The sequence below is a fragment of the Protomyctophum parallelum genome (assembly GCF_964188405.1).
Source record: "Protomyctophum parallelum genome assembly, chromosome: 16".
Classification (NCBI taxonomy): Eukaryota; Metazoa; Chordata; class Actinopteri; order Myctophiformes; family Myctophidae; genus Protomyctophum; species Protomyctophum parallelum.
In genome coordinates, this window is record NC_139711.1 from 13,859,589 (window position 1) to 13,886,082 (window position 26,494).

General features: G+C 41.9%; 1 protein-coding gene across 1 annotated transcript in view; it reads right to left on the reverse strand.

The window, feature by feature from the left end:
• Positions 1-329: 329 nt before the first annotated feature.
• Positions 330-26,494, reverse strand: part of znf185 (zinc finger protein 185 with LIM domain) — a 28,883-nt gene continuing 2,718 nt past the window's right edge. Inside the window, exons 3-33 of the mRNA XM_083786204.1 lie at positions 25,575-25,698; positions 24,972-25,088; positions 24,398-24,424; positions 23,650-23,709; positions 22,780-22,830; positions 22,121-22,204; positions 21,757-21,837; positions 21,101-21,163; positions 20,662-20,817; positions 19,978-20,167; positions 19,228-19,445; positions 18,478-18,540; positions 17,661-17,729; positions 17,465-17,539; positions 16,440-16,535; positions 15,965-16,045; positions 14,303-14,491; positions 13,045-13,095; positions 12,619-12,684; positions 12,377-12,442; positions 11,373-11,450; positions 10,577-10,636; positions 8,136-8,264; positions 7,169-7,216; positions 6,483-6,521; positions 4,197-4,271; positions 3,981-4,055; positions 3,807-3,872; positions 1,468-1,573; positions 554-681; positions 330-502 (exon numbers count right to left, since the gene is read on the reverse strand). Coding sequence (XP_083642330.1) covers positions 580-681; positions 1,468-1,573; positions 3,807-3,872; positions 3,981-4,055; positions 4,197-4,271; positions 6,483-6,521; positions 7,169-7,216; positions 8,136-8,264; positions 10,577-10,636; positions 11,373-11,450; positions 12,377-12,442; positions 12,619-12,684; positions 13,045-13,095; positions 14,303-14,491; positions 15,965-16,045; positions 16,440-16,535; positions 17,465-17,539; positions 17,661-17,729; positions 18,478-18,540; positions 19,228-19,445; positions 19,978-20,167; positions 20,662-20,817; positions 21,101-21,163; positions 21,757-21,837; positions 22,121-22,204; positions 22,780-22,830; positions 23,650-23,709; positions 24,398-24,424; positions 24,972-25,088; positions 25,575-25,698 — 2,705 coding nt within the window. The 3' untranslated portion in view covers positions 330-502; positions 554-579. The remainder of the gene's footprint in view (positions 503-553; positions 682-1,467; positions 1,574-3,806; positions 3,873-3,980; positions 4,056-4,196; positions 4,272-6,482; positions 6,522-7,168; positions 7,217-8,135; positions 8,265-10,576; positions 10,637-11,372; positions 11,451-12,376; positions 12,443-12,618; positions 12,685-13,044; positions 13,096-14,302; positions 14,492-15,964; positions 16,046-16,439; positions 16,536-17,464; positions 17,540-17,660; positions 17,730-18,477; positions 18,541-19,227; positions 19,446-19,977; positions 20,168-20,661; positions 20,818-21,100; positions 21,164-21,756; positions 21,838-22,120; positions 22,205-22,779; positions 22,831-23,649; positions 23,710-24,397; positions 24,425-24,971; positions 25,089-25,574; positions 25,699-26,494) is intronic.

A 26,494-nucleotide genomic window follows, 5' to 3' on the forward strand; every position in this document is an offset into this window, starting at 1 on the left:
AGGTCCAGGGGTAAAATCCTCATTGTGAATAGGCTATATGCACACAGAATAACTTTTCCTACTTCCAGGCCGCTTCCCTACTTCCTTCACAGGTGTTACTGATGATACTAATCATCAATCAATTTTAGTTTCAAGGACCCATAACTCTCAGTGTGTACAAATGGAACCGTAAGGAACCCTTACGGGGCAATTTGGAACCCAGTCAAGGACACTTTGAGGCCGACTGACGTAGCAGAGTGTTTCCAGTGAGCCAACACAACAGCAGCACCCTGATTCTGTTTGACTAGAATGGAACAGAGCTTCACTAGTATAGAAGTAGGGAAGGGGTGCAGAATTAGGAAAAGTTATTCTGTGTGCATAGAGCCTATTCTGAAAAATCAGTGTACAAATGCCCATTTATACACCGAGTTACAGACCCGTAAGGGTCCATTTGGACCCCTGGTGTGCCCCGGACCAGTCGTTGAGAAACTGTGCTTTAACTCTGTGGCGGAGAGGAGGGGTGGGGGGAGATGGAGGGGGTGGGGGGAGATGGAGGGGGTGGGGGGAGGGGCATGGGGGGTCTGTTGCAAGCGTGGATACTCAGTCGAACACAGTCGAGTAGCAGCTCTCACAGTGGACTTTACCGCCGTGCAGAAACATGTTGTACAGCAGGTCTCCCATAGGTCTGCTACACACACCACACTGAAATGACACCAGCAAAATAATTACAATTACGCACTTAAGTATGACAAGGTACAGGCTTGTAGTAGCAATAACTGTTTTGTTTTCCAATACAGGATAAACCCCTTGAGTTGCGGCAACCTGTTTTCGAGGGAGTCCTCGATCAGGGCACAAAGCACAAACAATGACAGAAAAACAATCACACATCAACAACAAAACATACCCATGAGAGCTCTCACTACATCCCAGACCTTTCTACATCTGCTACACATGTCATCCAAAAGAGTAAATTAAAAAATAAAGGAAAAATTAAATAAGCTATCAAAATGCAGTCATTTTATCAATGGACTGTCAATTGAGTACATGAATCAAGTATATAAAACTAGTATAAAAAAACAAGAACAGTGAATCACAGGCCGAGTAGAAAAGAATTGCACCATTTCTTTCATGATTATTATTAGTGAGGACCTATTATATGAAGATAGGTTGAAAAGTAGTGAAGTGGTCCTTTAACAAACAAAAATAAACAATCTCAACTATTCTAGCTGTGCTTCCGCTAATCACGCCATTTCTTCATTCACTCTTGGGTGTTTCTTTTACGAGTTCCGTCTCCTTCTATGGCTTACGAATGGATTATTCCATTTCACGGTGCAGTTTAGGATCATTTGTCACTTGGGATCGGTCGTTTGATTTTGTGAATCAATCTAAATGCAATGTGGCCGTTGTGCTTGGGTTACTTGAAAAGGTGCTTAAGGCAAACAATTATGGTTATTATTGTCATTATTCTGAAGATAGGGTGGTGTGTACCTGGAAGCAGGCAGGGTGACAGCTAATGTTCAGGTGCTCGATGGTGATCTTGGCGTCGTTGCCCACCTGCTCTCCGCAGTACGTGCAGATGGACGACTCGGAGACCCTGGGAGACAACAGAGCATTGTGGACATCACTTGAGTCAAAGTTTGTAGGCTAGAGATATATATATATATTATACACACACACACACACACACACACACACACTTAATTTCACATACATACACACTAAGACTAAATATTCAAAAGTATAAATTACAAAAACCCCACCCACTAAATAAATAAATAGTAGTGGGAAAATAGCACAAACTTGTAGATCTGCCATATTCACTATATTTGGAATGGGGCTTAAATGGCTAATTCATAATGTAATGTAGATTTTCACTTCCTAGAAATGTAAGACCTCCATATTATTATTGCCAATGCCTGTGTGAAAAGTGGGAGTGATTGGTGCAGGTAGTGAGGAGCTACGGCAGTGTACTCCATTATTGTCCAAAAGTGGATGGAGACGAGTCGACGACAGAGGCAGTCCGGACGCGTTATTGACCCCGATGTCATTCAATTCAATGGAACTTTATTGACACTTGCTTCAAAATATAATAAAAATATTTGAAAATGGGTAAAAGTATATACAGTTGGAGGGGGTACAGCATTGTGTAAACCGAGCTATGTCACATTGCGTCGTATTTATCCATGTTATATGGGTTATGGGTATAATGTTTTTTTCAAACAAATCGCAGAAATCTTTTGCAGTCACTTTGGGACAAATAGCAGCATCTTTTCTCATATATTATTATTATTATTATAATATTATATTATCAAGACTATTTAAATACAAAAACAGCCTGATATTTAAGATGTGTTTAAAGGTCTGTTTCCATGCACAGCTCTATGTGGAGATAACCTGCTGTGGCCCCGGGGTGTGGTCTCTGCCAGGTCATGTGAGGGAACTTAAGACGTGTAAACAATCCTTTGATGTCTTCGCTTATAGCTTCCTAATGAGCACACATGATGGAGCTTGTGTCTTATTGCTTACACATATCCGCTTTCCTTCCCAAGAGCTACACATATCCGCTTTCCTTCCCAAGAGCTACACATATCCGCTTTCCTTCCCAAGAGCTACAGTACAAACACCACAGGCGAGCTGTGGTTCTCAACCAGTGGTCCGGGGACCGCCAGTGGTCCTTGAGGGGGTTCCAGGTGGTCCCCAGCTAAATGCTGGAGAGTTGGTAACCAAATTGACCCTTATTAGAGCTTTAACTCTTGAGGGTGTCAAGAGTTAGATTATTGTTAAACATCTGAATTACTTATTGATAAGAAGTCTTCACAGTCTTAAAAATAAGAATTGTTATTTTCATCAGCATTTGCCTGTCATCTCTCCTAATGCATGGCATTGTGGACAAAAACAAAATATCCTTTAGTTTTGGGTCCAAGGCTAAATGTCATCAAATGGTGGTCCGTGGCTCAAATGCTGAATAAATAATGGTATCAAACGATTAGAGAACTCCACCTACCGATACATCTGGGAAAATCTAACTTTAATATATAGTGTATTTTTGCATAACTGTCAATCGTTTCCATGTTTAAACATGATGTCAATACATTTTTCAAAAATAGCAGAAATAGCAGATCAGAAGCTTACAACACATGTTATAAGCTTGTAGATCAACATATTTTTGCTATTTTGTGCATTATTTGGAAAGAACAAATTTCCTTTTTCTTTTTTTAAATGAGTCAGTGATTTATTTGTATATTTAAGCTATGTGTCATATCTGCCCTGTGCAATTTGTGATTACGAAGCCTAAAAGGCAAACAGAATAACAAATTGGTAACGTTCCAATGTTCAATGCAAAAAACACAATTAAATCGTTAATCGCAATTTTTAGTGTGACAATGAATGGCCAACTTAAATGTGTAATGGTGACAGCCCTAGGCAGTGGCTCAGCAGGTAGACTTCCGTTTGCTTGGCAAACAGAAGATTCCCGGTTGGATCCCGGCTCCTCCTGGGTTAGTGTCGAAGTGTCCTTTTGCAATAGACTGAACCCCTAAGCAAGTTGGTGGCCTTGCATGGTTTCTTCCACCAGCAGTGTGTGGATGTGTGTGAGAATCGGTGAAATAGTGTGCATTGGAAAGCGCTATTAAAATGCTAGGACGGCGGTGAAAAAAAAACTAAAACGACAACAAAGTTTTGCCCTATATTGAATTTAGATGTCACCATTATTGGTAGGCAGAGATCTCCGATTGATTTTGGATGATGGTGTGTGTGTGTGTGTGTGTGTGTGTGTGTGTGTGTGTGTGTGTGTGCGTGTGCGTGTGTGTGCGCGTGTGTGTGTGTACCTGGAGTAGCTAGAAGGTCTGCTGTAGGAGGAGGAGGAGGAGCTTGATGTCAGATATTCAGATCCGCTACAGACAAAAAGAACAACCAGTGATTCATTTGCAGTGATAAAATCTCCTGTAGTGTAGATTACAGTATTATTATTATTGTTGCTGCTGTGATTCAAATGTGTTTACCTTCCATCCTGGTCTCTGGCGTTATGTAGGTTCAGCTCACCGGCGTCGACATACTCCTTAACAAACACACATCCCCTAGAAGAGAGATGGGCGACATGGATTCATAGATCACAGACAGATAAACATAATGATTATAATAATAATAATAATAATGTTGAAATTCATCTTCAGCTCAACGCCACTTAATTACTGTCAGCCTTTAAAAAAAAAACACACTTTTTGGACTCAGGTTCTGGCGTTTCAACACGACGGGTTTCCTCAACGTCTGTGGCGCTGGAATAGGTCTGATACCTGGAGAAACAGACAGCGAGAGAGAGAGAGAGAGAGAGAGAGACAGAGACAGAGAGACAGAGAGAGAGAGAGAGAGAGACAGAGACAGAGACAGAGACAGAGAGAGAGAGAGAGAGAGAGCAGTGCATCGTAATGTCATCAGTCAACCACTGACACCAGCCTGACACTTTAAGCACATGTCGGAACGAAAGGCCCTCCACTTCAGTCAAACCAACGTGGGCTGGAGTTAATCACCCCCCTCCTGCACCCCAAGCCACCCCACCCGTCAATCGTTACCAGGGCGCTTCTTAACGGGCTGTGATTTGACATCAAAAGGACAACGCTAACACACATCATTAATTTGACATCGGGGGACTGGAACCGAGCTGGCGATTAGTAGAAAGGAAGGAAATGAGGGCAAATTGAAAGATAATGGGAGGGAAGAGCTCATCGTCCGCTCAGATCAGTAACGCGGTTGATTGGGAGGTCGATAGTACACACGCACAGGCCTGGTGGACAACAGGTGTGCAGTGGTAACCTTAGATCCACGCTGCCTCAGTGTGAAGCACATACAGCTGTTGTTCCCACAGGGCTTTGGCCTAAATATCTCTGTAAACTGGGCCAACACCTAAGACACCTTCATTATGAACCACAAAGACAGAGGAACATTAACGCATTCTTAAGGGAAAGGGGTGCTGGGAAAAAGTAGTCATATGTTTTACTAGAGTAGAAGTAGAGTAGAAGTATCAATATTTGCAATGTCGTTAAGTACTCATTGTGCAGAATGTCCCATTTCACAAATAGCAATTTACAATTACAATTTACATTTTAGGCATTTAATCCAGAGAACAAAAAGAAGCAAGAACAAAAAACATGTTAATACATCAAATATTTAAAATTAGTCATCATGAATCATACATAAGCTAAGAACCCAATAGTGTAATATCTATATAATGAAACTATGCGTATACACTATACACTATAGTGTGCTATGTCTACATAAAATGCTATCTAAATTTCATAAGTTGAGCCTATGCATACGCCTGTAAGGTTGTCGAGGCTAGGGCAAGTGCTAAGATGGAGTCTGAAGAGGTGGGTTTTCAGACTACGGCGGAAGATTGGGAGTGAGTCTGCAGTTCTGATTGCAATGCATAGTTTTGGAGCCAGAAGGGAGAAGAGTTTGTGGAGCGTTGTCCCGGCGTTTTTAGCGAAGGTACCTCCAGCCTCCCTGCGTCGGTTGATCTGAGTGAGCGGGAGGGTTTGTACTGGGTCTGATCAGACTTGCAACATATGGGGGTGCCATACTTTTGGTTGCTTTGAAGGCTACAGTAGCATCAGAACTTTGTACTCGGAATGGAGGGAGCGGAGAAGGGGGAGGATAAGCTCACAATGTGTCACATTGAGAGCTTGTATAAAATCTACAAAGTAACTATATCTAGAGCCGAGATTTTGTGGAGTAGAAGTAAAAGTATTGGAAATTGGAAATACTCAAGTAAAGTACAAGTACTTTCCATCCCCCTGCCCCCCCCCCCCCAGCACGCACGCACACAGTTGCACAGCACCTGCAAGCTCCCCTCTGTGCGTACTATGACTAATGTACATATACTTTTCTTTACCTTCCATTTGCTATTCTTTATTATTTGTTGATGATGTTATTGCTTGTAGAGCCAAAAACTAAGAATTGTAATCCTCATGTGTACTCATATACAAGATGTAACGATAAAGAATCTTGAAAGAATCTTGGACCCCCAAGTGGTTCACAAGGCATGGTTTTCAAAGTAGGAATACAGTAATAATATGTCCTGAAATTTGGAGTTTTGATTTCACAGTCCAGTGCAAATCCCAAATTCCCAATGCGGAACCAGCTGATATCAAGAATCCGGAAGATCCTGAAAGACTTGCTGAATTGATATTTAGCACACTTGAATCAAGAAGAGCAATTTATACTGTAGAAAATGTATTTCTTTGCGTTATAATTATTATCTTTGATTAATTATTGATTTATACCTGATGACTGCTGTGCACAAAACAAATTTCCGAAAGGACAAATAAAGTATCTATCTATCTATCTATCTATCTATATGCAAAACCCATATTGTATAACACAAGACATCCTTGACGAACGCAAAAGATTCAGCAGAAGTCAACAGTCAAATGTGATTGACTGTTGACAGAGGCTGTTAAAAAAGAAACCACACTGTGCTCTTAAGGTTAACAAGATCACAAACTCACCGATCCATAACTGGCTCCAGGTCGCTGTGGTGTGTCTCCCTGGGAGGAAGGAAAATAAACTTTTATTCCTACTTTTACAAAGAGCCTGCCCCGGTCAATAACCTGGACTCAATCAATGTACCAGAGGGCTCCTCTCTCTCTCTTCCTTCATCAGCACATTGAGAGCCTCCCTCCATACCAGAGACAGTCATTCAGTCTTTTTCTTAATCGAACCAGGGTGTGGTTTTGTTTACCTCTCGTACCTCAGGGCTTTTCTCTCGCTCGCCTAAACCCTCCTCCTACGCCGAAAAAATGCTCATTCAACTCTTATGGAGGGTGTACAAGTAATGGACCCCTCAGGGCCCGTTTGTGCACCCTCGTAGAGTTACAAATGGATGCATTGCCACTGAGGATTTGACCGTGCATTCCAATCCCTGCTAATGGTAAACATTACCTGTGTCATCTCTCCCTCCCTCCCCCTCCAGCTCTCTCCCTTCACTTTTAAAATAAATGTCTGAATCGTGGCTATGAGTGTGCAGCCTTTTTTCCATTATAATCTTTCTTTCTCCCACCCTCCACCTACCTCTCTCCTCCCCCTCCCTCCCCAAGCTCTGTCTCCCCCCCCCCCCCCCCCCCTTACCTCTACCCCTGTTCGGAAGCTGTGATAAGAATCTCAATTACATTGTTGACGTGAAGTTTGTCCTCACCTGATGGCGCTAAATGTCGGGACGACCGGCGTCACTGTGTCCACGGCGCTGTCGAAGAGACAAAACGTTACGGCATCGTTATTATGTCTGTGCCGATACAGCTGTGGAAAGTCACTATTCTATATAGTGAGATAGAGGTACTAGATTCATCCTTCAGACTGAGCAGACTGAGAGATAGAGGTACTAGATTCATCCTTCAGACTGAGCAGACTGAGAGATAGAGGTACTAGATTCATCCTTTAGACTGAGCAGACTGAGAGATAGAGGTACTAGATTCATCCTTCAGACTGAGCAGACTGAGAGATAGAGGTACTAGATTCATCCTTCAGACTGAGCAGACCGAGAGATAGAGGTACTAGATTCATCCTTCAGACTGAGCAGACTGAGAGGTAGAGGTACTAGATTCATCCTTCAGACTGAGCAGACTGAGAGAGAGGTACTAGATTCATCCTTCAGACTGAGCAGACCGAGAGGTAGAGGTACTAGATTCATCCTTTAGACTGAGCAGACTGAGAGATAGAGGTACTAGATTCATCCTTCAGACTGAGCAGACCGAGAGGTAGAGGTTGACACTATAATAAAATTGAATTGAATTGAAAAAATTGGAATCTCTGTCGGGTGGAAACTTCATATGTCCAAACCTTTCAAGATTCAAGGCCGACAGCAACGATATATATAAAATAATTATAGGTGAGACGATTCACTTACCTCCCGATTCGATATGATATCGATACTTTGATTGGATTTATATTGCGATTCTTAAATATATTGCGATCCGATATTGCGATTTATTGCGAGTTTTAGAACATTTTAAAACTATTCTAAACAATATAGACCATGAAAGGTTCGATAACGTCTTTCTGACAATCCATTCTGAACTTTACGATTCGATTTTAATATTGTGGCATAAAAATAAATGTGCTTTAAACTCCACCTAACAAGTCCCAGATACTGCGGCAAAATGTACCTCTCCTCCCCCTCTGGCTCCTGCTCATCTTCATCACCCTCCTCTTCCTCCTCCTCCTGGCTGGAAGGAGCGACTGCGTACACGGTAGGCGACGTCCAGCGGTCCCACGGGGAGTCGTTCTCTGAGGATCTGAAGACCACAAAACATGAGCTCAACATCAATCCATCACACAGTGGTCCTCAACATCAATCCATCACACAGTGGTCCTCAACATCAATCCATCACACAGTGGTCCTCAACATCAATCCATCACACAGTGGTCCTCATCAATCCATCACACAGTGGTCCTCAACATCAATCCATCACACAGTGGTCCTCAACATCAATCCATCACACAGTGGTCCTCATCAATCCATCACACAGTGGTCCTCAACATCAATCCATCACACAGTGGTCCTCAACATCAATCCATCACACAGTGGTCCTCAACATCAATCCATCACACAGTGGTCCTCAACATCAATCCATCACACAGTGGTCCTCAACATCAATCCATCACACAGTGGTCCTCAACATCAATCCACCATCACACAGTGGTCCTCAACATCAATCCATCACACAGTGGTTCTCAACATCAATCCATCACACAGTGGTCCTCAACATCAATCCATCACACAGTGGTCCTCAACATCAATCCATCACACAGTGGTTCTCTAACTATTTCATGTCAAGGACCCCAAAGAATTTGGCCACCGAACCCCATCTGATAATATGTTGTTCCAGCCAGGGACTCCCCAGAAGCAAATATTTGAGTTAAAAACGTTTGCTGTGAAAGAATACATATTCAAAGATTTTCACACGTTTTCAAATTTTTTCCCAAAAATAGCAGATCTACAAGCTCATAGTTTAAAATAAGTTTAAAATAATGGTTAAAGTGGTTAAAAGCTAAGGCGACACAGAGGCGTTCCAGATGTTAATGGTTTATGAGATCTTACATCACTGTAGGGTTAGAAAACATGAGATCTTATCACTGTAGGGCTCAGAATGTGTCACGATGCGAGACATTGTGAGCTTGTAGATCTGCTATTTTCAAAAGATTGTAATACATTTGAATTTAAAGCTTGTGAAATGGGACATCTGCATAATGAGTACCGTACCATTACTATTTACTTTTGGTACTTTAAGTACATTTTGAAGCCAATTCTTTTGTAATTTTACGCACGGAAACTTCCAGACTCGCACTTGTAACGGAGTATTTCTACGCTGCAGTATCGTTATACTTTTACTCGCGAGTACTTTTCCCACCACTGACAAGCATGAGATCATCTCCATCACAGTAGCATTAGCAAACAAACAGCCTGGACAACGTAAATTGCCGCGAGCACATTTTGTTTAGCGAGCTTGTAAAAAGGGAAAGTGTTAGCGGATATACGCTGCAGATGACCCATTTTGTATTGTGTTGTTGCAGCAGCAGCAGCACACCCCCGTCGGTGCACAATTCCTTCTGGCTCGGCAGGTTGAGTGTTCACTATGAAAGCCTGGTGACCTCGTCATAGTGAACAAGGGTTTGTGTGGCAGTGTTGATTTTGTCGACTAAATATATTGACAATTTTGTCAACAAATAAAAACTACACTAAAATGTTAGGAAGGGACTTGTGCACAAGAGATCCAGTATAAGTAAAAGACACAAGTCATTTTAGAATTGGTTGCATGCTGAAAATAGCAGATCTACGAGCGTTGAGAGTTTGTAGATCGGCTATTTTCAGCAAGGCTAAAATCAGACATTACGACGGCATCAAGGCCCCCTAAAATACATTTTAGTTGACTAAATAAACTGTAGATTTAGTTGACTAAAATCTTATGATGTTTAGTCGCCTAAAACTAGACTAACACTAAAACATTCCAGGTGACAAAAATGTGACTAAAACTAAACACACTTATAGCCGATATGAACCTGTGGGGGCTTTTTAACAGTGGCGCAAGGTAACAAAGTAGTAAGTACATGTACTTATAGGCATGTCACAATTACATAATCGCATTGTTTTTTTTGCATAATTGTAAATGTCCGTACAATTTCAAACATTTAAAAAAAATAGCAGTAGCAGATCTACAAGCTTACTTGTGTTGCTGTTGTAAGCTACCGTATACATTGTGGAAACTTGTGAAAGGGCACGGGCACTTTTATTCTACCTCTGAGGGTGGATTCTGCCATTGCATTTCAATGGGAATGGAGCGGTTTGCTGCCATTTGCCGATTTCTATTTTTTAATAAAAAATGCTCCATCCCCATTGAAATGCACTAGCAGAATCCGCCCTCAGAGGTAAAATAAAAGTGCTGTTTGACCCAAATGGGATATTCTGCGCAAAGTTGAATAACGTTTTTTCTACATTGTGGTATTTACATGGTGGTAATTTTACTATAAAAATACATCTATATACAGTGTATTGTTGAGTACTTCTTCCAGACTTCCACCACTACTTTAAAATAAAGAGGTGACTTACTTTCTCTCAAACGTGACCACTGTGCGTTCCTCATGGCCTGCAGGTGCACTGGGTGCTGGGCTGAGAGGGGAAGAACGTACAGTAAAAGGCTTTTAGTGCAGTGAAGACATGGGAGAATGGGAGGCAGATGAATGAAGAAGTGAACCGTAGAATGTAGTCTGTGTGTCTTTGTGTGCAACTCATTTTTACCCAGGGACCACCAGCGTGACTAAGAGCAACCTAGGGACCACCACTACTGTGTCACTGTGGAGTGGGTCCATCATAGTTAGACCAATTACACTATCACAGGCTACATTCATGAGCTGGGCCAAAAACATAATAATCTAGTTTTCAAGCATTGTATTGCCAGTAAAGAGCAGGGATATCATTTGGCAAGAAGCACAGCATTGTTGTTGGATACAGACACATTTGAATGCATCAACTATTTTTTTCCCTGGACCAAACGGAAGTCCTCTCTCAAAATATTATTATTCACATGCAAACTAAAAATCAGTGGTGTGGTGCAACAGTGCCATTTTAGGTCACCCAGCGGTATTGCAGCTGTCCATACTCAAATAGACATACGGACAGACACACATCCGTACTCAAATAGACATACGGACAGACACATCCGTACTCAAATAGACATACGGACAGACACACATAGCTGTTCATTGGAGCGGTTATGCACCCCTCAAAAACGAGTAGCAAATTCTGTTGAAAACCCATGTTTGTGTGGACCGTATAGTGTTTCTGTGTGTATACTGCGGCAGAGGGGGCGGGGGAGGGGGGTGAACCCAAAGTGTGTCATCATCACCTCTCCTCTACAGTGGCAGTGGTGTGTTCTGGGACGCCCGTCTCCCACGTACGGGACCTGGAGCGCTCGCTACTGAGACTGGAGAGACACACAGTGGAGGGTGGGCTGTCACCATCACGACATTTTGGTTGCTATGTTTTTGACACTGAACATTGGAACATAAATAAAAATAAACCTTTACAAAACACAAATATAGCACAGGGCAGATAATTGACAAATAACTTAAATATACAAAGAAATTACTGACAATGACTGGTCAATAACAATATACTTTCAAAAATTGTCGATATTTAATAATATAAAAGTCACTTTTTTATAGTGGAAATGGATTATCTATTTTTGAAAATGTAAATTCACTGCAACATGAAAAAGATAATTTAGATTGTCTCAAATTAATTGCCATGGTGCGATGATGTAATAATTGCGTGGCCGTTTTAAGTGGAGTTGGTCGGTGATGCAGAACTTCTTGACAGACCAGGCGGAACAAACCAAAAATAAAACACAGCAATTTAGTGAAGTTTGAGACCGTGGATTTGCTCCAGTCAGTCAGTCAGTCAGTCAGTCAGTCAAAGTAACTAATTTCCAATACTCCACTGCAATTATTTGAAAACTTTAAGTTACTCAAGGTCCTTGTAGATTTGGATTATTATCACAAAACACTTCAGCCCTATATACATTTGGGCCATTTGAAAAATAGCCCAAGCTCACTGAGCTCATGAAGTTAAGATTCTCTTCTACAAATTCTAGGTTACTTTAGTAACCCCAGTTTGTTAAGTGAATCGAGCGAGTGCACCGCCTATGGGAGAGTGCATAGGCGATTCACGACGCGACGATTGTCTTCTACAAACAGAACAGAGTAGTTCTACATTGCAGTATTGATACTTTAACACAAGTAAAACATTTGACTACTTTCCCCCACCACAGACAGACAGACAGACAGACAGTCAGTCAGTCACTCAGACACCCTCAACACCACTATGCACCAGAGACTGAGACTGTAATACCGTTCAGTGTCAGTGTCGATGGGGATGACGTCCTCAGCCAGGGAGTCCAACGCATCGCCACTCATGCTGCGTGAAGCACACATACATAAAACATTAAAAACACATTTGTTGAACTTGTGCCACATTCAGTGCCATGTTGTTTTTGTGAGTCACGGCTATTATTCCATCCACAGATTTTATAATAAACACCACTTAAGGCAATATGAGCTCACAGAGACGTTATTTACTTAACTAAACCTCACCTCATTATTTGTGGGCTGGGATCTTCCTCTTCGTCGCGGGGTGTGTGCGAGGTGAGATCTGCGGAGCTGCATGCGGAGAGCAGAGTCAAGGATTTGCATGACAATAAATGCATATCTTCTTCTGGTGGTGTTGATAGGTGGCATGTCATGAGTTAAACTTCACAGTTTAGAAGGGCTGGTAATGGGTCGAGAAAACTGAAGCAACTGTCACATTAGAGATAGCGCCATGCTAGGTATCAGTGCAAAGGCCGAGGGTACAGTATAATAAATAATAATAACTCGGAGAGAAACTGCAGCAGGTCACAGAAACCCGTAATAGAGGCAAAGTGTCTCCCAATCAGAAAACGCAGCATTATGCATGCAACATGGATAGGAATCAGGCCGGCTGCAAAACACAGTCACAGCTTAGCAATCCAATATGATTACCTGTCGGGGGATGTTCTCCCTATCGGGTATGGATCAAATGGATCAGCCAAGCTGAAAAACAATTTCACACTTATTTCACTCTCCATTGTTAGCACGCCCCTCGTCATGTGTCAGAGGGATTGTTATGTGGTCACATTGACTCTTCAGACTCCCCACTTTAACTATAATATTATTTTACTTCAGCTGTTGAAAAATAGCAGATCTACAAGCTCATAGCGCAGCACCGAATGCCAGCTTGTAGATCTGCGATTTTAGAAAAATCGTGAAAATGTGTGCAATTCTCGGAATATGTATTCTTTCCCAACAAACGTATTTAACTCATCGTCTGGGGGGAAGGGGGGGTCCCTGGAACAACATATTTTCAGATGGGAGTCCGCAGCCAAATGCTTGTAATTTTTGGAAGAAATATTTTAGAATCTGGTTAATGTGCGTCAGAATGGTAAATACAAACACGGATGGGGAGCGGAGGGCCAAACTCTCAGTGTCTCTGGCAAAATTACACTGTAGCACGGCCAAAAAAAAAACAGGGTTTTAATGCGTTTATTTTCTCTTGCTTCACCCCAGGCGATCACTGGTCCTGATCAATACACACATTACAATCAATACTCATTACAGCACATAAGCCATCCATCTTAGCAAGTGTGTGCCGTTCTCCGTTTAACCACTGAACGCCTATAGATACTTTGTTGATCGGGGTTCCCAGGGCTCTATGCTTGGACTGCTACTTTACTTCTACACCACAGCGCATCACCATGCATTGTGAGATTTGTTGTGTACCTAGGCTTGGGCACTGTGAGAGCTCATGTGAATGTTTTGGTTTTCATACTCCGAGCTGCTGTTGATCCAGCCTGAGAGGATGGATAACCATCGAGAGAGGATGGTTTCATCCATCCATCCTCTCTGTGGAATTGTTTAAGACAGTAGAAACTGTCATAATTAATATTCATTAGTCATATATATAATCCATTCTATGCCATTCTATGTCTGAACATCCCAAATACAGTATGTAATTATAATTGTATTTATTTAAGATATTCTGTAGCTTTTTTCTGCCTTTATTGATAGAACAACAGTAGACTGACAAGAAATGTGGGGGAGAGATGGGAAGTGACACACCCTGCAAAAGGTCGGCGTGGATCGGGACTCGAACCTGCGACACGCCGTCAGGCTGGATTACCAGCCTAGGTGCCCAGGCGGCGATACGCCAGCCACCCAGGGCCGATACCATGAACCCAGCTACCATGTCACCTCCCTGTACCTCTGTGTGTCTTTGGCCGTGTCGTCCGTGTGTGGCGCTGTGTCGTCCGTGTGTGGCGCTGTGTCGTCCGTGTGCAGTGTTGTGTAGTCCATACACGGTGTGGCGTCGTCCTGGAGCGGTGTTGTGTCCTCTGTGTCCTCTGTTGTGTTGTCTGATGTGTCATCGTTGCACGATTGTTCCGTGCTTAAGCTGAAGGGGATGATTGAACACATATAGTGACATCACAAATTCCCCTCCCCTTTATCATACAGCAACAGCTGTGGGTGGGCCTGCGGCTTCAGTTCAGGTGGATCACCAGATTCACCACCCACCAGGAAAACCAGGCATACTTAGGGTGCGTTCGGAAAGAGCGCACTGAGCGCACTGTGCAATGCAAACCAATAGGAGAGTCCTGCGAGTCCCGCTCCCGGTGCGCATTTCCGAACGCACCCATAATGAACTGGTGGACATGTCTACATAAAAACAAAAACCTTCCTCCTTATATAATAATATTACCTGATGATCATGTATTAGGGTGGGGGGAAAAATCATGGCACTTCATCTTTAAGTAAAAGTATCAATACTGCAATGTAGAACGGCAATGTAGTTCAGAATTCAGAATCTACTTGAGAAAAGGAGCTGGCATCAAAGTGTACTTAAAGTATCAACGGCAGAAAGTACTCATTTTGCAGAACATCCCATTTCAAGTTTTCAAATGTATAAGAAGCTCCGATGCATTGTGAGGTGAGCTTGTAGAATGTAGATGGACTATTTTCAAATGGCTGAAATGTACAGTATCTTTTTTATATAATCAAAATCTACAAAGTAAATAGTAACTAAAGTTTTCAAATAAATAAATAGGAGTAAAAGTACAATATTTGGATCTGAGATGTAGTACCAGCACTTGAAATGCAGATTACTTTACCACTGCATTCTAGTCACGTCCAACTAATCTACCAATAATCTAAAAATCTATCAATCAATGGAGAAAAACTTTAATCAAACTCCATTTTAGCCATTTTGAATTTGGTTTAGCGCTGTACATATCATCACAATAAATATGTTATTGCGCTACCTGCAACTGTCACAACACACTGTGAATGCTTGTTAATTGTTCCACGTTATAAAAATGAGAAGTTATTGTTTCTCGCTTGTCGGGGTAATCATTAGGCAGTTTGGAAATGGGTCTGATAACTTGCGGGTGTGAGGAGCATTCATCATCATTTTGCTCCTTTATTGCCTTATTTCGCCGTCATTTTGTGGTCTAAATTAAAACAAATTAGTCAAAATTGAAAAAATAATCAACAGATTAATCAATTATGAAAAGAAAAAGTTAAGCTATGTCGCTTGGCTCAGTCCCATCATAAATGCTGTTGTTGTGATTGTGACTGATGACAAGACTGAGGCTGTTGGATTAAGACTCAGAGGAAAGCTGAGCTGTCCTGACAGAGTTTAGACTTAAAACCACTTAGCGGAGTTCCTCAGGCATCTGTACAGGCAGGGTAAAATAGCCCAATAGCTCACAGAGCGCTGTGGGCTTGTCGATCTTGTTGGACCTGTCGCATTGTTTGACTTTATTTTTTTTAAGTGAACACGATGGGAATATAAGGCTGTCACTCCCCTGTCTGTCTGTCCTGTGTGTGTGTGTGTGTGTGTGTGTGTGTGTGCGTGTATCTGTCTGACCTGTGTCTCTCGGTGTTGATGGGGATGACATCATCAGCTAGCAGATCCAGGCTGCTACTCGTCTTCACTTGATCAGAGTCACTACACACACACACACACACACACACACACGCACATGCACTATGACGCACACACAAAATGTACTGAAAGTACTCAATATGCAGATCTACAAGCGATGAGATGCATTGTGAGATTGTGCAGTATATCTTCCATTATCAAATGGCCGAAATGTACAGTATACAGGGTTGAAGTGGTTAATGTTTTGTGATGATAATCAAATACAGTACTTGAGTAAATGTATTTGGTAACTTTCCACCACTGCACACATAATTCAATACCTTGGAGGGAGTAGTACCTGTCAGTTGTTACTGTGGTGTCAGTGAGGAGGGGGTACCTGTCAGTTGTTACTGTGGTGTCAGTGAGGAGGGGATACCTGTCAGTTGTTACTGTGGTGTCAGTAGTGAAGAGGGAGTACCTGTCAGTTGTTACTGTGGTGTCAGTTGGGCCGAGCAGATCGTGACCCCAGCGTCTCGGGCTGGAGGGAACCGGCTCCGCTGACGACTCCTCTGGACTATCAAGGAGAGGAGAGGAGAGGAGAGGAGAGGAGAGGAGAGGAGAGGAGAGGAGAGGAGAGGAGAGGAGAGGAGAGGAGAGGAGAGGAGAGGAGAGGAGGATTCAGAGACGATTTCACAAAGTGAAGTGGACAGCTGATGTGATGAGATTGCTTTATCTTTAGAAGAACAACAGTGTCCCCTTGTGGCCTGTCTGTGGATAACATTTACAGGGAGATGATCAACTGGATCAAATGCCATAATAGTTAGTCCCCCAATAGTTGGCCTTCTGTTTCATTGTCCCTTTTCCTGCAAGAAGTGCTTTTTTTAAGCCTGTTCAAATAAACCCTGAGTCGAGAAGAAGTCGGCCATAACACCCACGATGACCAAAATTAGCATTAAATCAAAAAATCAAAGACCTAAGTTTTCTGAAAAACTATTATATAAATATTTATTCAAAAATTACAAAAATAAATTATGCTGCTATATACTGTACATAGCAACAAGAACTCCAAAAGGGGTTCCCGTCCTGAAGGGTAAAAACATAAATATGTTAAAACAAAGACGGTTAGCTCAACCGTCTGGACACCTGGGCTGCCAAGTCAGCCGGACGGCGTGCCGCGGGTTCGACTCCCGAGCCCGGCGGCCTTTGCCGCGTGTCACTCCCCATCTCTCGCCCCCTTTCCTGTCAGTCTACTGTTCCCTTTCAATAAAGGCATAAAAAGCCGCGAAACAAATCATATTTTTTTTTTTTTAAAGGCCAGAGGGGTTAATGACAAAATTATAGGCAATATTAAGCCTATATGGTCGAATATGAAATCAAGGAAATTAATAGCAACTTAAGTAATACGTTTCTAACCTCCCCACCTCAAACGAACAGTTTGGATCTGGTCACCCTAAGTTTTTGGTTTTTATTTATGTGATGATTATAAATTAATGTTTAACCAACCCATCAGTGAGTGACAGGAGGTCGTCAGTCATCACAATACAGTTACTGACTTCTGGCACTGGTTCAGGATCAATACTGTACAGATAGAAGGAAGAAAACACACACAGACACACACAATCAAGTAAACAAAATACCTAACAGATGAATCGATTATTATGTAAAATAAGGATCAGTCAATGACCAAATGGTTTTGTACCTGTGATCTGAGGGCGTGTCCACCTGCGTGGTATTGTCGTCTTCCAGAACGGTCTCAGCATCCTTAAAGCTGAAGGAAACACGAGAATTTATTTAACTTCATTTCAAATATTGTATATCCCAGTGGGTAAATTCAGTTTTCATAGAAGTCTGTTATCTGTGGATTGGGAGCATTTCTGAAGAATGTTCTTCTGTTCAAATAATGAATGCAATGCCTTTTACACACACACACACACACACACACACACACACACACACACACACATTTATTCTTTCACCCAGTGCCAATTATCTAACGTAATCCTACAGTCCCTCTGACAACCTGAGGAGAGCCATGGACCTTCCTTCTATGCATGATGGGTCCAAGCCGCTTCTTTTCACCAGACAGTGGGGAGTTTCCCCGGTTGGACGTAGTGTGTGGAAGAAACACATTATTCCAACCAGTTCCTTTCCCCAGACGGCCAGGGGGAGGCAGTATAGAGACCAGAGACAAAGGCTAATTTGACCTTTGGGATACACAGATAAGTGGGTGTGTCCAAAAACATAGTTACTGCACTTTGGCTTTGTAGGGCAGTATAGTTTTCTGTGTGTTTGAACAGAAACTACGTCTATACCCCTCTGGGCCCGGTATAACAGAGTCACATGGATCATTCTCATCCTGAGTGTCCAACAGACTATTAAAGAGATGGATTCATTCATTCAGAAATAAATAAATAGCAAATGCCATAAAACACACAAAGGCAATTAACTATAAAACAGTTGCACTGCGTGTGTGTGCACTAGACTGCAACTAATAGTTATTCTCTTCTGCCAAATACCTTGTTGAGCCCGTGTCAAACGAAATGAGAGTCTCCGACAAGGCGTCAAGCGATTCGGCAGCGCTGCAGAGACAGATGAGAAGAACAAACACGATGACATTGCATCACACGCGTGTTCAAAGAATGAGAACAAACAAACCGTCTAGGAAAAACGAAGTCGTGTTTACTTCTCATTTTTAATGACTGTGAAAATCAAACATGGTAGAAAAAAGAAAAATCTTTGGGCAAACATGAGCCTGGTGCTTGGCTCGCGCTTGAGCATTGATTGGAGACAAGCGAGCTCACGGAAAATGATATCACCACACAACAGGTGCACTGATTGGCAGTAGTGGAAAAACTGCTAGCTCTTTACTTAAAAAAGTATCAATACTGCAATGTAGAAGTACTCTGTTACAAGTGAAAGTCCGGATTAAAAAAATGTACTGGAGTAAAAGTACAAAAGTATTGGCAATAAATGACTTAAAAGTGCCAAAGGTAAAAGTAGTCATTGTGCAGCATGTCTCATTTCAAGTTTTCTAATGTAGAAGAATCTTTTGAAAATAGCAGCTCTACAAGATCACAATCATAGGCTTGTAGATTTTGTTTTCAAATGGCCTAAATGTATATGGGGCTAAAGTGGTTTCGTAATAATTGTTGATGAAAATACATAGGACCCAAGTGGAAACCGCAAGGACTTTTCTTTTGGTGCCATCTTTTTCGAAGTGTTTCAATCATACCAAGGTTGGAGTTGAGAGTGTTACGAGGTCTGACCTGTGCTTAGGAGACACATCTGGCCTGGGGTCTGTCTTCACAGCGTCCTCCTCTGGAACGGAACATTCCAGGACGTTGGATCCTTGGACGGGGGACAGCGGAGGGGTGTCTTCTCTCCCGGAATCGTCCGAGTCGACGGGCCGCGGGTCTTTACGGGCCTCCTCCTCCTTCTCCACCAGCACACACTCGGGTGGAAGTTCAGGCAGGGGGATGAACACCTTGATGCAGTGGTGGAAAAAAGTACTCTTTACAAATGTTTTACTTATGTAAAATAATCAATACTGCTATGCAGAAATGCTCTGTTACGAGTGAATGTTCGGAATTCAACATGTACTTGAGTAAAATACAAAAATGTTGGCATCAAAATGTACTTAAGGTACCAAAAGTAAAACTACTCATTATTAGGATTGTTCCCCATTTCAAGTTTTCAAATGTATATATATATTTTTTAAATAGCCGATTAACAAGCTCACAATGCGTCGCGATGCGACGCATTGTGAACTTGTAGATTGGCTATTTTCAAATGGCCAAAATGTATATAGGGCTGAAGTGGGTAATGTATGTTTTGTAATAATAACCCAAATCTGTAAAGTAACTAAAGTTTTCAAATACATGTAGTGGAGCAAAAGTACAATATTTGCCTCTGAGATGTACAGTAGTGGAGTAGAAGTAAATTAGTATTGGGAATTGAAAATACTCAAGCAAAGTACAAATACCTCAAAATTGTACTTGCTACTTTACACCACACACCTTGATGCAGCCAGGCTTCATGTGAGCAAAGGGGTCTTCTTCTATGTCCGCGGTGGTGGTGGCCACTGTTGGATCTTCTGCGAGGGAAGGTACAGGCGGAACAACTTCTTCTTTCACAGGCTCTGGGACAACATCTGCCACTGCCGGAGCCACTGGCTCATCCTCCATCGTCTCCATGTTGGCTTCTACACTGTAAATCAACAAAAGGCAGACAAAGGGACATTAATGTAATAAACAGGAAAGACTATACTACGGTATAATCAGTTTGTGTGCCACAGCCTCTGCCTCAGCTCACGGCTTCACGTCGTGGCGTTCAGAGTATGGGTCTTATGCCGTTGAGACTATGGGTTAGAACTGCCCACAGCTTTCCGCATAGTCTTGTCAGTTGTGTTTTTCTTGTCTGTTCTTCCTTCAATAAAAATGATGTGGAAAAAAAAAGAACTGCCCACAGCCCTCCTATGAGACACAGACTATTTTATCATGAACATTGGTGAGGACCTATTATATGAAGATAGGTTGAAAAGTGGTGAATTGGTCCTTTAACATGTTTTACAGTTTAACATGTACGTTTTTGCAAAAAGGGTGAAGTGTCCCTTTAAGTAACAAATGTGACTGTGCTGCGAGTACTTTTTTCCACCCCTAAACCACCGCGGAGGAATTTGCGGAGCAGGGAGTGAGTCTTACGTGGTCTGTGCTGTGGGCTCGGGCACAGCAGCAGGGGAGCTAGGGACAGGAGAAATGGAGGACAGTAGGGTAGCCAGGGAGGGGACAGGCGACGCAGGAGAACCGGGGGACAGGGGGGTGACGGAAGGTTCATCATCATCATCCGTTATCTCAACCCTGTTTACACACACACACACACAAGATATACTATCATTTGTTTTGTATTCCGTCTTTAGCTTGCATCTGTGGTATCTTGTTTCATTGTTGTGTGTAGCCCTTCTTTGCTATCTCCTTGTATATTTGCTCTGCTGTCATGGCCGCACTGATTGTAGTATTGTGCTGAATTTGAATGCATTGTTCGTCGATATGTTTATTGTCCCCTCTCAAATAAACAAAGTAAAGAAAGAGAAGAGAAGATAAACTAACAGAGTTTAGGGGTGTTGGGAGAGATACTATTTACCTTTTGGCCACAAAAGCTGGACTACCGGTGACCTCTGAAGTGTCTGGTGGTTTTTCCGTGTTCCTGCAAGGGTATTTGGAAAAATGTAAAAATTAAAATACAATTTATTTAAAAAAGAAATTATTAGTAGATTAATTATTATTATATTAGTATTTGTGTGACATGAAGTCATCAACGTGATATTTTCATCATACGCTGCGTTCACACGAGCAGATACAAAGATAGTCCACTATTCATATTCAATGGAAGCCTGCGACATGAAGATACAAAAAATGCATTCAGCATTTGTAGCTGCTGCAAAAGCTACAAAAAAAAGATCACACCCGTGTGAACTTTGTGAAGTGAGGGGCGCTGTTATCATCGTTCATCCTCTCATTCCGGCTAATCGCAATTTGCGTCCTCACCTTCGTCATCAATGTTTGTGTTACACAATGTTTGTGTTTACACAAACACTCAAAAATGTCCATTCATTGTCAATGGCATTTAATGTTTGTGTTAGGACAACATTTGGTACAAACAAAGCTTGGTTGTAAGCTACAGATACGCTGTGTAGCTTTGTACCTTTGGATCTTTTGCATCTGCCAGTGTGAACGCAGCAATAGAAGTTGGTGTCAGCGGCACAACACACACAGCAGATGATAAACATTGAGACATACTCATATTTCTTGGCGGCAGAGAGAACGTAGGAGCGCTTTCTGACCGATGATGTATTCAGCACGTTACTGGCCGCCTCTCTCCTGCAAGGCACAGCAGCACACTTTAATAAATAATGTAAATAATAATAAAATGTAATAAAATGTACTTACTTACTTACATACGGTATGACGTAAATTCTCCATCCATCGTCAATGGGAATTTAATGTTTGTGTAAGACAAAAATCTACACTGTAGCTGAATATAGGAGGAAGTAGTACATTTTTCACCACTGCTCATCATCCGCGGCTTGACGTTTCAAATCTGATCGGTATCAACAGAGGAAACAAAAACAGAAAGCAGAGAGAATGAACGTCTCTCCCTCACCGTCTCTCCTGCTCCTCAGGGCTCAGCTGACCTTCTGTTTCCAACGCGGTGGTCTCTGGAGCGGTCCGTACGGTGTGTGGCGCTCTGGAGGGGAAGGAACACAAGCATATCGTCACTGTAGTAGTCATTATTTAGTCAAAAGCTCTTGTCAATACTTTTCATTGGTTCAGACTTTAAAAAATAATAATCACACCCGTGTGAAGTGAGGGGCGCTAATATATTAAAGTCTAACTCATGTTGATTAGGTGATGTGATGTAAAACAAACGGTGCCAACACAAACATTAAATGTCATTAACAATAAAGAGACAATATGAACAAAATTATGTAAGTTTTCCCTTCATTGTCAATGGTGTTTATTAAACAAACATTTAACTAAAGTCAAACATTAAACCTGTATATAGGAGGGGCTAGCGCCCCTCAAAAATGACAAGAATAGCTGATCTACAAGCTCACAGAGCATGATTTGACGTGAGCGGTTATAGTGTGACGTAGTAGGGCGTCAACATTCAGAAGAAAAACATAACAATTATTTTAAAATTTGAGATCAAGATTGGTTTCTGCCGGGATATTTGCAATAAGAGGTTTCTGCTGGACAGTGACAAACTGGTCTATTCTCATTCTCTGCAGTTCCTTCAGGAAGTCTCCAGAGATCACTCACATTTTCTTGTAAGTGTCAGATGGCCTCTTGGTGAAGCTGCCCGAACTCCCACTGCAAAGACACGGGACCAAAAGTGTCAATATAGAGACAGATCATGACTTTCATGAGTTTGGAACTCACTTACTTCAAAATTGCTATGATTTTGATCCTTTTTTGTTTTAATGTTTGGCCTATGATGACATAGTACTCAAAATAGTGACACCAGGCTGAGAGTGGTCAAAAGGTCTTTCTACGATCGCTGATGTCCATCTACTTAATCACCCGTTGCAGTGTTGATTTGTCGACTAAAGGCCTATTAGGATTGGATTTTCGGTGGTGAGGTGACCACCGCTCCGGTGGTGAGCTGACCACCGGAGCTGAAATAACGTTGAGCGGTGGTGAGTAAAAACAGAGAGAAGGGCTGGAGCGGTGGCGGTGGTTTGCTCTTCACCGCGGCTCGTGACGTCATGTTGTAGTTCGGTGGTCACCCCACCACAGTAAATCCAGACTATGTAAGAGCCTTAAAGCTATGACAGAAAATGTTTGTCTATGGTGATGAAAACTATGACAAAATAATAATACACACAATTTTGTGAACAAATAAACTATAGGAAAATGTTATGGAGGAATAGTGGAGAGAAGAGATCCAGTAGAACTAAGACGAGTCATGTTATGCTTGGTTGGGCTTCAGTGTCACATTCCGAAAATAGCCAATCTACAAACTTACAACGTTCGGCAGTACAAAAGTACAAATCACTCATTAAGACGGCAACCAAAATATTTCTTTGTTAGATTCAGTCAGTTAACATTTTATGATAAAACTAAAACATTTCAGATAACTAAAGTATGACCAAAACTAAATCAAACTTTGCTGTCAAAATGAACACTGACCTGAAGCCATTATTGGTCGAGGTTGCAGCTGGTTTGCTCTCCGTCTTAGTGAAAACACCTCTGAATAATAAAGGTTAATGACTCAATCAGTTTAAGTAATTCATTAAGTCAATGAAATCCATATATATATATATATATATATATATATATATATATATATATATATTAACACACATCCACTCACCTACACTACTGATTTCACTGATTAACACACCCCATATCATGTTGAAGCTTATAGTTAATTTATATTGTAAATAAATATTGGTTTGTGCACTTTTAAACAGACATACACACGTCATTTTATGCTTGGTTGCATGCTGAAAATAGCAGATCTCAGCTTGTAGATCTGCTATTTTCAGCATGCATGCAACCAAGTGTAAAGTCAGCCATCACGGCCGACCAAAAACAGTCAAAACTCAAAATCAACACTGCTTTGTCTGGTCATTCAGCGTTGAAGCATAGAGACTTTTATGGTTATCTGAAACGCTGTGAAGGTTGTGTTTGTCACAGTATTGATAGTAAACACTGTTGAAAATGGACCTGCATTTTGAGTCATATTAGACATATTAGTCTACAGTACTGGTTGCAAAACAAATTTCAAATACATTTAGGGGTGTATAATTAACACCCGAGCAGCAAGAACGGAGTTCTCCGTCCTATCAATTAGTAACGCTCGTCGCTCAGGACGGAGATTAATAAAAGGACGGATCGCCTCAGGAGTGTTTTGGGTAAATCAAGTTATTCTTACCTGATTAGGTAGCCCGAGGGAGGTGCTCTGAATTCATAAGACAAGACATGAAATGATTATTGTCAGCAGCATTCTTCATCTCACAGGGGTTCATTTGTAAGATTATTATACCACTATGGTGGACAGTACTCAACCCCAGTACTTTATTATACCACTGTGGTGGACAGTACTCAACCCACAGTACTTGAGTCAAAGTATCGATACTCTTGGTCAACTATTACTCAACTACAAGTAAAGGTTGCTCACAAATTTGTACTTTTAGATTTTTAATACTTAAAGCACGAGAAAGTATAGCTCATAACATCTACGGTGGACGCTTTGTAGATTGAAAGAGGACAATTCAAGCTTGCCCTACAGCTGAAATGTTGGTCAGTTTAATGTCGTTTAATACAAGCAGATTGATCAATGGGATCAATGGGCTGGGCTGGGATCAATGGAGGGTATTGCAACTCTAGATTTATCCCATTATAAAAAATCTAGTGTTGCAAATTGCGGCTAGTCGTTACTGTCCACCACCACTGTCATCATTTCAAACTACGATTGGTCCTGGCATGATTGATTGATAAGTGTTTACCTCTCAGCGACAGGTTTTACTGGCGTGGGCTCCGTGGGAGAGGCCACCGTGGGGGAGGCCACCGGACTGCTCTCAACGGGGGCTCCGTTCAAACGGCCGGCTCTCACCTCGGCCATCCTGCACAGAGAGACAAGCAGCGGTGGGAAAAGGTATGCACACGTTTTACTTAAGTAAATATCAATACTGCAATATAGAAATACTCTGTTACAAGTAAAATTCCGGGATTCGAAATGAATTAAAATTACCAAACTGCAGAATGTCAAGCTCACAATGTGTTGCAGCGCAACGCACTGTGAGCTTGTAGATCGGCTATTTTCAAATGTACGAAATGTACATAGGGCTAAAGTGGTTAATGCATGTTCTAATAATAAACAAAAGTAGAAGTAAAAGTATTGAAAACTGGAAATACCAGTAAAGTAAAAGTAAATGTAGGTTGTACAGCACTGCAGAAGTGCAGAAGTATTGCTTGAAAACAGAAGCAGATCTACAAGCTTAGGTCTAACTATTCACCATCTGTAGTACGAGAAAGGCATTTATTGTATTCAATGGTCATCTCTCATGTGCAGAAAACGTTGATATTTAGACATCATGGCGTTAACATACCAAGGTTTCTCTTCTTCCTGGGCTTGAGGAGGCTCAGGTTCGGGGTTCTTGTGCATCCACCAGTTGTCTCCCATGAGTTTGGTCCGCACCTTGGTGGTCCGAAACACAGCGGCTCTGTCCCCCTCTGAGACACAGACACATGCACACACACTTACATCAGCATATTTATATCTGTAGTGTAGGTTGCATCAATAATATGTGCCTATAGGCCAGTGGTTTAACCCTTTTCATAGCACATCAAGGTCCATTATTCATTCCGCATTTGAGCCAAGGACCACCATTTGATGACATTTTGCCTCTCAGACCCAAGACTTTGAATATTGTGTCCACAATTCCATGCTGAATTGATGTTGGTACAGCCAAACAATGATTAAAAAAAACAATTAATCTACATTATCTAATTGTGTAGACTTATGTTGAAGTAATGCAGACAATGTAACGCGTAAAATTACAGGTCCATTTGTTTTTTCCAATTTACACTCTCAAGAGTTAAAGATCTAATAAGGGTCCATTTGGTTACCAACTCTCCATCATTTAGCTGGGGACCACCTGGAACCCCCTCAAGCACCCTCAAGGTGGTCCCCGGACCACTGGTTGAGAACAACTGCCGTATAGGGCCTATACGGCAGCCTATACTATAGGCCATTGGTTTTCAACAGGTGGTCTGTGGACCACTGGTGGTCCGTGAACTTGTGAAGGTATTGCATGTGGTCCCTGACCATGCATTTAGTAATGTAGGAAAGTGAAGATTTGCATTTTATTTTATTTTATTGACCACATTGAGAAACATTGCAGTAAATGACGTGGTGACATATGATGACGTGTCGATGTTGTCAGTTACTGGGAAGTCGGACGTCAAGAACTTCCACAGAAAAGGGAGGTAGAATCTCAAGGGAAACTGTACTGGATTGCCTGGTTGA